The following is a 13962-nucleotide window of genomic DNA, read 5'->3' on the forward strand; positions in this document are numbered from 1 at the left end:
CTCAATTAAAACTCTTAATTGCACCATTTAACTTAAGAAAGTATAACCACAAATATGTAAAGAAAGAGCAGCTCAGTCCAAGTTGGATTTTTTTCTGATACATGCAGGAATATCCCCCGCCGAGCTTCCACAGGTAACAGTTTTCAAATCATGGTCTTTTTTATTTCACCTAGTTCCTAATCATGCTCCCTTCTCTCTACTGATTATTTTGAAGCAAATCTCAGCTGTCACATTTCATCTGGCTTGGTTCGTATATTAGCTTGATAACGATAAGAAGCAGGGAAGTGTTCTGAGCAGGAGAGTATCTAAAGAAGTGGAACTTAGTTTCAGAGTTCCTTTCAAGCTAGATCTTCATGCATTTTAAGTGAATGAGAGCCCATCAACATGTCTTATTTAGCTTTGAGTCTACTCTAATAAATATTTAGTTGAATTATTACAGAGCAACAGAAATTTTTCTGTTTATTCATGCTAGCAACAAATGGAATTCAGATTTAGAGATTCCCAAGCTACATCTGTTAAAATAGCAATTGCTTTATTTTTTTTAAGAACTTGATTCAGCCGGGCTCGGTGGCTTAGCCTGTAATCCCGTGCTTTGGGAGGCCGAGGTGAGTGAATTACCTGAGCCTACGGGTTCAAGACTCGCCAGGGCAACTTGGAGAGACCTCATCTCTACAATAAATTTAAAAAATTAACCAGGCATGGTAGCGCGCGCCTGTAGTTCCAGCTACTTGGAAGGCTAAAGCGGAAGGATTGCTGGAGCCCAGCAGGTCGAGGCTACGGTGGCTGGGAGCAGCCACTGCACTCCAGTCTGGGTGACTGAGTGAGACTCCAACTCAAAAAAAAAAAGAACTTGATTCAAAGTTACAGTTAAATTGCTGTACAAAGGAGTTGTTGGTGGGATTGTAAATGAGTATGAACATTATAGAAAGGAAAATGGGAATATGTCGCAGGATCTATAATGTGTTTTCAACCATTGACCAACCAGGTAAATCTTAGGAAAGAAGATATACAAGTAATCTGAAGGAGTTTACACAGGTGGAATGCTTAGTAAATTGAAGTACATTCATCTACTAGAATATTACGATGTTACACAGCCAGTGAAAAGACAGAAAACTGTTGAGATTTGGAATCATTTAAACAATAAAATACATATTATTTTTAGCTTATGCACTGTTTTAGAGTATCATTATGGCTATTTAACTTTTCATAGAGAATTTAAGAATTAATGTGAATTTATAATATCCATTTTAAGAAATCTTAATTGATGAAGTTAAGTTGATGTTAAATATTTTCAGAGAAAAAAGTTCCCCTCTTTATTCAGTGTTAAAGAAATGCATTATTATAGTCTTTAAAGAAAGCCAAGAAGCAAGCCTGTATGCTCGTTAGCATGCTCTGTTTGTCATATAAGAGCTTGTTAGTAGTGTTTGTTAATGCAGCCTTTCCAAGAAAACATCTAAGCATCTAAAAGCAGGTTCGTTATGTGTAAGTGCCTGGTGTCTGAAATGAACTCTTGTTTTAATCTTTGTATGCTCCGCTACTACTTAACACACCAGATTAAGTTTCAGGGTAAAGTCAATTAAAAATTCCTGAGTATTTATCTGTTCTCTCCAGCTAACTAAGCAACACTTAGAGAATAACCATGCAGATAGATGGAAACCCAGTTAACAGTGGCATGCTACACTGTGCCAAAGGGAATTACAATGCTTATTTGTACTTCGGGCACTTCATGGGTTTTCTTCTATTTACCCCACCCCCCACATGCTCTATTCCAAATGCAAAAATCTGGTATACTTTAACTAAGGAAATTCAACAATAACATTCTTCCAAACAGAGAGAGTTAATTATATGTGGGTTTTTTTTCTTTTCTTTTTTTTTTAGCCAACTGACAAGGAACTGAGAGAGACCATAGCATTACTGACAGCTCAGCAGACTGCTCTGGAAATTATTGTCAACATGTGCTGCAGTGAAGGTTTGTTACTAGTGACATTTAGATGTTTTCGCCCTGGGCTAGGAGGGGACAGTTCCTGCGGAGATATTCTAAACTATTCTGGCTCTGTGTGGTTTGTACGCTTCCCAGATGCCTCTGATGACGAATGGGAAGAGCTTTCTAGCAGTGATGAAAGCGATGCCTTCATGGAGAATTCCTTCAGTGAGTGCAGTGGCCAGCTGCTCTCTCCCCTCTGCCTCTCCCATGAGGTTCACACCGCTCTCACCAACTACCTCATCCCAAAGAAGGTAATCTGTTTACATTCCAGACTTGGCATGGAGCATGGGGAGGCTCTAAGCAAGCTTTTCATCTGTGTCCAAAAGAAGGAAGCTCACATTTTCAGGGTATAGGCATGGTACTATCAGACACACAACCAAACCTGTAGTACTAGAAATAGGCTTGCAGGTCACTCTGTCTTTATCAAGCCTGTTTCACCTAGAAGTAGTATGTTGGAATTTTGTAAAAGAGTTGTTAGGAGCTGGATGCAGTGGCTTGAGCCTGTAGTCCCAGCTACTTGGGAGGCTGAGGCAGAAGGATCCTTGAGCCCAGAGTTGCAGGCTGCAGTGAGCAATGATCATGCCATTGCACTCAAGCCTGGGTAACAGAGTGAGACTTCCTCTCTTTAAAAAAAAAAGGAATCATGTAAAATGACTAATTTTTAACCTTTGCTACCTTTTTAAAATCTAGATTTTTGAGAAAACTGCCTTTCCCAACAGCATTGCAGTGGACCTGTGTTCTAGGAACCCTACTTGGAAACCTTTGATTAGAAAGTAAGAACCTTATTTTCAAAAGCATTTGTCATATTTTATTATATGAAATGATGGATCGTTAAATAGAAGATGCTGACTCACCCCAAGACTCAGAAGTTTTGTTCCTGGGTATATACCCTAGAAAAATATGTGCACACGTGCCCTCAAATACATGTGTGCTCATGTTCATAGTAATGTGGTTCATAGTTGCCCCAACTTGGAAACAAACTTAATATTCATCAGAGTTAGGATAGATAACTACATTTTGACATAATCGTGCAGTAGAATACATACAGCAGTAAAAAGGATCTGGGCAACATAATGAGACCTTGTCTCTACAAAAAAAATCTAAAAATTAGCCAGGCATGGTGGCATGCACCTGTAGTCCCAGCTACTTAGGAAGCTGAGGAGGAAGGATCACTTGAGCCCAGGAGGTTGAGGCTACAATGAGCCATAATCATGCCACTGCACTCCAATGAGAGAGTAAGACTCTGCCTAAAAAAAAAAAAAAAAAAAAAAAAGCCATAGAAGAATATTCACACTGTGATTTAGTTTTTTTACAAAGTTAAGAAATGGGCAACACAACTGTTATGTTTAGGGTGGCATACATAGGTGATAAAAGTATTATTTTTAAAAAGCAAGAAAATGTTTACCATGAAAGTCTGGATAGTGGCTACCTCTACGGGTCGAGGAGGTGGGACATTATAAGGAGGAGGTACACAGACTGTGAGGGTGCCAGCAGTGTTTATTTCTTATCCATGTGCATGGATACTTGCTTCATAGACTATTTGGTAAGCTCTCTATGTATGTTGTGTGTTTTACTGTATGTATGTCATATTTCATAATAAAAAAAATAAAGATGTGACCTTGCATAGAAATTTCTCTAAAATGCCTCATAACTCCTCAGTGAGTTGTGCCTTGGGGGCCTTGAATGCTCGGGCAATTTGATTTGACATATTAGCAGTTTACCCTGTGGTTTTCTGCTAATTGCCACGGACCCGCTTGTAGTTACACATATTCTGAGTCAGTACCTGAAGTTTAGGTTAGAAGTGGATACTGAAGTCTGATGTGTAGCTTTTGGGAGCCACAGGCACAGGCAGCATTACTTCCCTTCCCTTCCAGGATGAGCACGATCCAGTGCAGAGCCCTCGTGTGCCTCCAGAGTCTCGTGTCCCTCCTGGATCTGGACCACCTTGGAGGAGCACCAGCCCTCCAGACACTTGCACAGCATCTGTCACAACTGCTTTTTGCTCAGCCCGGTAAGTAGTTAGGCTTTATCATGAGAGATTCTCCCCAACATGAGCAGAGTTTTGAAAGCACAGGAACTTGCTTGTGTAACTGTATATTGTTTGTCATCCTACCCGTAGAGTACTAACAGTCTTGGATTTATAGTTGTCGAGGAGTGGAGTCAAAACAAAATACACAAGCAAGTCTGTGGGTTATAATTTTCTTTTTATTAAAATTGTAGGCATCCAGTTATGTCAGTCCATTTAAGACTGAATTATAAATATATTAAAGGCCTCATTGAGCGGTTTGGTAATTCTCCATTTCTTTTCTTCTTGATTATAAGAACTTAAATTTGATTGGGTAACGCACATATGTAATATAAATTCATAAGTTACTGGAGGGCGTAAAGTGGGTGCCTCCCTCCTTCATCCCACGCTACCCAGCATTAAGTCAAACCCGTTTCTTGTGTGTTCCTCCAGAGAGATTCTCTGGATGTGAGAAAGACTGAGAGAGCATGCACATGTATAAGGCCCGTGGCAGAACACCATCAAGCAGTTCTGCACCTTGCTTTCATCTCGCATGTCTGTCTAGAACACCTCTGCATGGTAGGAGCTGACTCTTTAGGTTATAGGTCTCTGATGTGGGTTAATTTCATGTATATACAAAAACCTAGGGAGAGACCATGTTTAACTATTGTTTTTAAATGACCTAGCAGTACAAAATTAGATGCATGTTAACAGAGTTTCATAGTTCATTATAGTAAAATGTCGTTTAACGTGACCACATTAAACTATAGGAGCTCAAACCAAAGATAGAGATGGAGGAAAAGTCGTATTTGATGTAGTAAAGGGAAATTCTCCACGTGACTACCTGGCGTGCATTCCTGGAGAAGGACTCACACCGGAGATGTGTCTACTGCCCTCTCAGTTCTTCAGGTTTAAGGAGTCTTCAGGGATTTTTGAGGGTAAATTTGAAGATACTTCTTTCTGTACTGACTTAGAATCTAGTCACCAAATAAGATCACTCCATTGTGTTATATTCAATGAATTCTTCATTATAGATAGTTTAACATTTCTCTTTCTTAGATACAACATTAAGCCCAAGAATTGAACTCTTAAAAGATTAAAGTATGGGCCAGGTGTGATGGCTCATGCCTGCAATCCCAGCACTTTGGGAGGCTAAGGTGGGAGGATCCTTTGAACCCAGGAGTTCAAGACCAGCCTAGGTAACATAGTGAGACCTTGTCTCTACAAAAAAATTAACCAGGCATTGTGGTGCATGCCTGTAGTCCCAACTACTTGGGAGGCTGAGGCAGAAGGATTGCCTGAGCCCAGCAGGTCAAGGACACAGTGGCCATGAAGCATGCCACTGCACTCTAGCTTGGACGATAGAGTGAGACTCCAACTCAAAAAAATAAATAAATAAAATAAAAATTTTTGAAAGATCAAAATATGAACACTTTTGACAAGTTTCTGTGAAACATTCATTGAAGAGTTGATCCCCAGGTCTTTAGACATCTGTTTTGCTCTCTGTCAAGTTCCTAAGAGGTAATTCGAGCCAGTGCATATTATGAAGATAAGAGGCAGGAATGAAAATCCTTGTATAGTTACTAAACTGTCTCTGCCACCTTTTCAGCATTGGTCACTTGATGTAGTTTTCAGGTGATCCCTGGCTGTCTGTGCATTTATTGACTGGACTGAGCCCATGAAAGCCATGCTCAGCCAAGCTAGGATGTAGACAGGATATGGGTAGTGCTGGCCCAATTCCCACCCCAAGCCAGGACTGGACAAGCCCTCTAGTGCAGAGGTGGCTTGTCAGTATGAGCAGGCGGGATATAGCTTTATACTTCTCACTTTCTTACAAACCTGGAAGAGATCTGGATGATATGGGGCCTGATGAGTCTGGATAAATGACAAAAGTCATTCCCTGACTTTTGCCGGCATTCTGGCTCTGATCAAACCAGCAGATGTCCTATGGGGTGGCGAGTGGGAGAGCTGCTGTTGTTCATGCCCATGTTCATTCGTCCTTTCCCATGTACTAAGGCAGAGGGCGGCACCAAGTCAGGGAGTCCACAGTGTGGGCCCCTGGTGAGCAGGATCTTACTAATCTCTTACTGCTCCCAGGCACTTCCTAACCTGAACTAACCCTGTCAACCTTACTTCCATAAGCTGCCATCTCTCACCTCTGGGCCACCTCTTAGCAAGAGTCATCCCCAACCAGCACAGAGGGTTTATTATTTCCCTTGAAATAAATGCACATGTGCCTTTGCTAGCCACAAAACACTTAGGGCTGTGCCTCTCTACTCTGGTGGCTATTTGTGGTCACTGAGGCTTGTGCATTTATTACCTACAAAGGGCACAGGAAAACCACACCAGAGTCCTAGGGAAATAATGAAAAGTTTCTGAATTGTGGGAAAATAAGTTCCAGTGTCATGGCTATTCTTGACATAATCTTTTTTTTTAAGTTTGGAAATGTGACATCCTGCTAGGTTAAGAACACATTTATGTGTCCTGAGGACCATGATGTTTTTATAGAAATCTCCTGCTGGCTGGGCACGGTGGCTCAGCCTGTAATCCCAGCACTTTGGGAGGCTGAGGCGAGAGGATTGCCTGAGCCTGGGGGTTCAAGACCAGCCTGGGCAACTTGGTGAGACCTCGTCTCTACAAAAATCACAAAACCCAGCTGGGCATGGTGGCTTGTGCCTGTAGTTCCAGCTACTTGGAAGTCCAAGGCGGAAAGATTGCCTAAGCAGGTCGAGGCTGCAGTGGCTGTGAGTGTGCCACTGAATTCCAGCCTAGGCGACAGGAGTGAGACTCCAACTCAAAAAAAAAAGGAAAAAGAAGTCACCTGCTACAGGTTCCTGTCACAACAGTATTTTTGAAGATCTGTTCATCTAATGAAGTGGGCTCTGTTTTTTCCAGGTATTTGTAGTTTGAATTGACCTTGCATGTGTGATGGGTTTGAATTGTACACAATAAGGTGAAAGGTGTTGCTGTGGAAGATTGTCATTAAAATGCCTCTGGGTCCCAGGGAAAACTTAGTTATGAGAAAAAATGGGAATTCTCTGGACTGCCCACACTCAGGGTCCATCCTACATCCTATCATGGCACTTATATCCCTTAACAATTTAAGCATTTAAGGAATGGAGACAAGGAGTGGCTTGAAACGGAATGTCATTATTTTTAATATTTATTTTGGAATAACAGTAAATGTTCTTATCATTATGAAGTTTGATAAAGGATAATCTATTCTATTTAGAGATGATATTCTAATCTAATACTATTAAACATTGGGATGTATTAAAAAGTATTATCCTATGGGTTCTGTATGGACAATGTGAGCTGGAAGATTTGGGGGCTAAACATCTTTCCTTTTCTGTGTTACTGTGTTTAAGAGTTAATGTATAAGAATCACATAGTTCTATCTAACTTGTTTCCGTTTTAATGCTGAAACACAGCTCTGAATTCAGTAGTCATAGACCTTGTGATGCTCTTTACCTACCTACGTTGTTCGTGGCTGACATCAGAGATAAAAGGAGGCGGTTTTAATAGAATCTGGTCCTTGCATCCAAAACATTAGCATCTTTTTCTCTTTCATTAAAAGCTATTGATTTTCTTTTTTCTTTTTTTTTTGAGTAGAGTCTCATTTTGTCACCCAGGCTGGATTGCAGTATCACGCTCACTGCCACCCCAGTGTTGACCTGCTGGGCTCAGGCATCCTTCTGCCTCAGCCTTTTATGTAGCCAGAACTACAGGTGCACACTATCATGCCCTGCTAATTTTTTTATTTCTTGTATAGACAAGGTCTCACCAAGTTGCCCAGGCTGGTCTCAAGCCCCTGGGCTCAGATAATCCTCTCGCCTCGGCCTCCCAAAGTGCTGGGATTACAGGCTTGAGCCACTGTACCTGGTAAAATCAATTGATTTTCAAAACATCAAGAACTTTTTGCATCATTGTCTTTTCACACTGGGTCAATTATGAATTCTTTTCTCCATTATATGAAAACCATATAGGATTCTCTGTTTTCCTAGATTTGGGGAATCAGAAAGCTTTTTTTGGTTAACAGTTTTTTTTTGAGTTGGAGTCTCACTCTCTCCCTCATACTGAGTGCAGTGGCACAGTCATGGCTTACTGCAACCTCCAAATCCTAGACTCCCTCCTCAACCTCCTAGAAGCCAGGACTACAGGCATGCATCACCACACCTGGATGGAGTGGTGGCTCTATCCAGGTATGGTGTTGTATGCCGGTAGTACTGGCTAATTTTTAAAATTTTTTGTAAAGATAAAGTTTTACTGTGTTGCCAAACTGGTCTTGAACTCCTAGGCTCAAAGCATCTTGCTGCTTCAGCCTCTTAAAATGCTGGAATTACAGGCATGAGCCACCACACCCAGCCTGTTATAGTTATTATGGTAGTAACCCATTCTGGGATAAATTTTCCGTTCCATATCAGAATATTGAAAATCAACCTGAAAAGTTCACCTAAGTGTAATTTTTCTACTTGGTTACTTGTGGGTTGATTCTTTTTTTTTTTGAGTTGGAATCTCACTCCATCGCCCAGGCTGGTTTGCAGTGGCACGCTTACGGCCACCCCAGTGATCCTTCTGCCTCAGCCTTCCAAGTAGCCGGAAGTACAGGCATGTGCTATCACGCCTGGTGGGTTGATTCTTTGTGTACATTTAGACATGCTGCAAATTCTTAGATACGGTACAAAACTATTGAAGAGGAGGACATTTTAAATCACCTCTTTTATGTACAGTTCATGAATTTTAGAGTTATTCTTAGAACTTTAATCAAATATAGCATAAACAGAGCCAGTATAGTATCTTTTAGAAGCTTAATAGTAATGACATCACACCAATTTTTCAGTGCCTGCTAGGTGCCAGGTTTTAGAGATGGGCATTATTACTTCATTTTCCTGGCGAGGAAGCTGAGGTTTAGAGAGAATCGGAAACTTCTTCAAGATCATTCATTCTTTTAGTATGTTATCTTTTGAACACCTTTGTCATGCACACAGGTCCTAGAGATACAGGTATGAACAAGATAGGCAAGGTCACTATGTTCATGGAGTTTGCATTCTAGTATAAATAAATGTTTCATGTGGTTTTGGCTATAAGAAAAGATAAAAGGAGAATGCTATGAGGTGCTGCACTGAGCATATTAGTGTGGAAAGGCCTCTCTGCGGAGGTAATCTCTGAGCAGAGACTAAAGTGAAGGTCACCCAATGTCAGGCAGGATTCTATCCCAGGCTGCCTGTTTATGGAACCAGCCTGTTATCTATTCTGTGATAATTACAGGAAATCTCCTACTTTGCTACATAATACATATCTGAAAATGAGAAAGCCAAAAAATAAAATCAGCCTTGATTGAAATTTGTGCAGAAGCTGCCTCTCACCCAGGCAACCTAAAAGAGGGGATCAGAGCACTAGGATCCCAAGCACCATAGGGCGGGAAGCCAAGGTACCTACTGCACATAATAAATTACCCTAAAACTTTGTGGCTTAGAGCAGCAGTAATCATATAATGTTTCTCAGTTTCTTTAGGTCAAGACTGTAGACAGGGCACAGTAAAGATGGTTTGTCCTACTCTACAATGTCTAGGGCAGTGGTTGTCAACTAGGAACAGTTTTTTTTTGCTTTTTGAGTTGTCTTCTGACCCTGTCACCCAGGCTGGAGTGCAGTGGCATGCTTATGGCCACCTCAGCCTTCCAAGTAGCTGGAACCACAGGTGTACACCACCATGCCCGGCTAATTTTTTTTTTATTTATTGTAGAGACAAGGTCTCACCAAGTTGTCTAGGCTAGTCCTGAAACTTGAGCTCAGGCAGTCCTCTGACCTCTACTTCCCAAAGTGCTGGGATTGCAGGCATGAGCCACTGAGTCTGGCGGGAGTAGTTTTGAATCCCAGGGAACATTAACAGTGTCGGGAGGTCTTTTGGGTTGTTACAAGTTGGACGTTGCTGCTGGTATCCAGAGGGTAGAGGCCAGGCATGCTGCTGAACACCTTACAGTACACAGGAGAACCCCGTACACATGTACAACAACGAGCAATCTGGTCCAGAATATCAGTAGTGCTGGGGTTGAGAAACACTGGCCTAGGACCTCTGCTGGGAAACTCAGGCTGTGAACCACAATCATCTGAAGTCTTGATTCATGTGTCTGGCAGTTGTTCTGGGCTTGTCAGAAAGAACACCCATGAGTGACCTCTTCATGCATCCCAGGCTTCCTCATTACATGATGGCTGGATTCCATGCCATGATTCCCAAGGCAAGAGTCTAGAGGAAATAAAAGAGAACACACACACATGGCTCAGGGATGGACATCATACTGCCTTTTGTGACCCAGCCTGTCACTTTTTGTACTGTTGCTTGAAGAAGTCACAAGCTCCCACCTGGATTCAAAGAGTGAAGCAATAATTGATTTCACATCTTTATGGAAAGTGGCAAGGTTCCAGAAGATCATGCAGGACTGAAAACAGTGCTGCAGCCATTTTTGGAAAATGCAGTCTACCTCACCGAGGGAATCGCTTTCCCTCCCCCTGAAAGAGGTCAAGAAGCCTGCTCACTTGGGTGACCCTCATGCACCCTTGTGTGTGTGACTGTGCTGGTCTAATTGTTTATTTCTGCTCTTCTGTTTGTCCTGTGTGGAAAGAAGGAACAATGAGAAAAGAGTGAGGATGAGGAGTGGCAGTGTGAAGGGGAAGTGGGTCAGTGAAAACCTCAGTGCCATAGTGCTCTGGCCCTGCACGATTTCCAGTTCTTGGCTGGACGGTGGGCTTGGGCTGGCGAGGCAGCATTCCTATTTGGGAGATGACTACCACAGGTCTGCCCAGCACCATAAGGAGAAGCTGGCCCAGGTTCATCATGTGCTGAAGCAGGAGTCAAGTGAAAGCCCAGTGTCTGGCAGTCAAGGGCCATCTGGAAAGAACTCCCTTGCTGTGATAGTTTCAGCTGTGGTTATCTTTCAGGCGGCAGGTAACGGTGTACAGGGGACTGTTAACTAAACATTTTGGCTTAGATAGCAAGTGTTTTCTTAATGATAGCATATATTAACATTTAATATGATTTGTTTTTATTCTATTTTATTTTTCAACATAATAGTCTATCTTGGAGAAGGACAAACTTTATATTTCATTTTTGTGTTTTGTGGTAACCTTCTGTGTTTTAGATTTTGCTAAACATGCTGACTTTCTAGAAGCGATAAGTAGTGCCTTGAGGGCCCTTTTGCAAACAATGGCCTCCAAGAACATTTCCCAGGTAAGATTTTTAAACATTTTATGGGTAAACTTATTATGGAGGTAAAATTCATTACTTAGCTATTTTTAAAATATGTATATTTCTATTATAAGAGTAATATGTGATCTTTGTAAAAAATAAACAAAAGTGGTTAAAAAGTAAAATCTCTCTCCTCCTCCCTATCATCAGCAACTCACATAGGTGTTTTTTTGTTTGTTTGTTTTTGAATTGGAATCACTCCGTCGCCCGGGCTGGAGTGCAGTGGCACGCTCACAGCCACCCCAGCGTCAACCTACTGGGCTCAGGTGATCCTTCCATCTCAGTCTTCCAAATAGCTGGAACTATAGGCATGCACTACCATGGCCGACTATTTTTTTTGTTTTATTGTAGAAATGAGGTCTCACCAAATTGTCCACACTGTTCTCAAACCCGTGGGTTCAGGCAGTTTCCTCACCTCGGCCTTCCAAAGTGCTGGGATTACAGGCTTGAACCACTGCGCCCAACCTGTAGATCCTTTTTAATCAAAACAACTTCTTTGATGTATGTGTTGTAAATCTTTTCTCTACATGTTATTGGTGTTTTTAGTTTTTTTGTTTTGAGTCAGACTCTTACTCTGTCACCCAGGCTAGAGCGCAGTGGCATGATCACAGGCCTCAAACTCCTGGGCTCAGGCAATCCTCCCTTCTCAGCCTCCCAAGTGGCTGGGACTACAGGTACGCACCACTATTCCTAGCTAATTTTTTTTATTTTTTTTGTAAAGATGAGGTCTTGCTGTGTAGCCCAGGCTGGTCTCAATCAAACTCCTGGGCTCAAGCAATCCTCCTGCCTTGATTTCCCAAAGAGCTGGGATTACACGTGTGAGTCACTGCATCCAGCCTCATTGGTCTGTTTTTTTTTTTTGAGTTGGAGTCTCATTCTGTCACCCAGACTGGAGTGCAGTAGCACACTCCTGGCCACCGCAGCCTCAACCTGCTGAGCTCCAGCGATCCTTCCACCTCAGCCTTCCAAGTAGCTGAAACTACAAATGCACACTAGCACGCCCGGCAAATTTTTGATTTATTGTAGAAATGAGGTCTTGCTAAGTTGCCCAGGTGGGTCTCAAACCCGTGGGCTCAGGCAATCCACTCACCTCAGCCTCCCAAAGTGCTGGGATTACAGACTGAGCCACCGAGCCCAGCCTCATTGGTCTTTTTTAAAAAAACATTTTATCATAGAAATGTTCAAGCTAGCCCTTCTGACCTTATGCAGTGATTCATTTGCATCTCATTTCTCTGATAGGTCTTTATCACTTTTATTTGTTTCTTTTTATTAAGAACTTTTCAAACATTTCTCAAAGCAAAGAAAGTCCTTTTGTTTTTTGGTGGTTTTTTGAGCTGAGATCTTGCAATGTTGCTTGACCTTCTGGACTCAAGTGGTCCTTAACCTCTCTAGTAAGTAGGATTATAGATGCATGCCAGCATGCCCAAAATAGAGATCATTCTATGAACCTACATGCACCATCACTGAACCTCAGCCAGTTTTCAGCATTCTGTCATTCTTGTTTCATTCATCTCCCTCCATTCTTTCTTTTGTTTTCTGGAGTATCTTCGAGCAAATCATATTTTACCTATAAATATTTTATCCTGTACTTCATTATGCATGTTTGATAGAAAATTAAATGTTTTAAAAATTTAACCCCAATGTCATTCCCAAATCCCAAAATTAACTGATATTCTTACTATCATTTGGTATATAATCTGAGTTCAATTTTCCCAGATAGCCTTCAAAATGTCTTTTTGCAATTGGATTTCAAATGAGGGTCTAAGCAGGGTCCACACATTGCTTTTGGTTGATATTTTGATCTCTTAAGTTTTCTTTTCTTTCTTTTTTGAGTCAAAATCTCCCAGATTTTGTTGCCCAGACTGGAGTGCAGTGACACGATCATGGCTCACCATAGCCTCAACCTTACCCTCCCGGGTAGTTGGAACTACAGGCACGTGCCACCGTGTCCAGTTAACTTTTTGATTTTTTGTAGAGAACAAGGTTTCGCTGTATTTCCTAGTCTGGGTTCAAGCAGTCCTCTCACCTTGGCCTCTCAAGTAGGATTAGTCATGAGTCACCACACCCAACATGCTCTCTTAAATTTATTTTTAAACAGATTTATTGAAATTTGGTTTACATGCTGTATGATTAACCCATTTTAAGTGTCTACCTCAGTGGTTTTAGTATAATTCATAGGTTCTTAAATCACTCTTCACTCTTTGCTTTTTTTTTTTCTTTTAAGAGAGAGGGTATCACTCTGTCTCCAGGCTAGAGAACAGTGGTGGGATCATAGCTCACTGTAGCTTTCTAGGATCAAGTAATTCTCCCATCTCAGCCTCCCAAGTAACTGGGACTACAGGCGTTTGTCACCACGCCCAGCTACTTTAAAAAAAATTTTTTGTAGAGACAGGATCTCACTATGTTGCCCAGGCATAACATCTCTTCATCTCTTATATGTCTCCCATCTGCCACCCTTTTCCAATATCATTTATTCATTAAGAAAACTCACTTTTGACTGGGTGCTGTGACTCATGCCTGTAATCCCAGCACTTTGGGAGGCTGAGAAGAGAGGATTGCCTTAACCCAGGGGTTCGAGACCAGCCTGAGCAGCATGGCAAGACTTCATCTCTACAGTAAATCAAAAAATTAGCTGGGTGTGGTAGCTTGCTCCTGTAGTTCCAGCTACTTGGAAGGGTGAGGTGGAAGGATCGCCAGAGCCCAGCAAGTTGAGGCTGCAGTGGCCATGAA

The 13962-nt window shown here is 41.8% G+C and overlaps 1 protein-coding gene across 2 annotated transcripts in view; it reads left to right on the plus strand.

Moving 5' to 3' along the window:
• HEATR3 (HEAT repeat containing 3) overlaps positions 1-13962 on the plus strand; it is a 46978-nt gene that overhangs the window by 16826 nt on the left and 16190 nt on the right. The window contains exons 8-12 of one of the 2 annotated variants that reach the window (XM_008057010.2): positions 1879-1969; positions 2078-2235; positions 2675-2757; positions 3859-3995; positions 11126-11214. In XM_008057010.2, coding sequence (XP_008055201.1) covers positions 1879-1969; positions 2078-2235; positions 2675-2757; positions 3859-3995; positions 11126-11214 — 558 coding nt within the window. Of the gene's footprint in view, positions 1-1878; positions 2236-2674; positions 2758-3858; positions 3996-11125; positions 11215-13962 lie in introns of both variants that reach the window. The other variant, XM_021711810.1, reaches the window with a different exon arrangement.

This window comes from Carlito syrichta, unplaced genomic scaffold (genome assembly GCF_000164805.1).
Source record: "Carlito syrichta isolate Samal-C Ts95f unplaced genomic scaffold, Tarsius_syrichta-2.0.1 Scaffold302608, whole genome shotgun sequence".
In the NCBI taxonomy this organism is placed as follows: domain Eukaryota; kingdom Metazoa; phylum Chordata; class Mammalia; order Primates; family Tarsiidae; genus Carlito; species Carlito syrichta.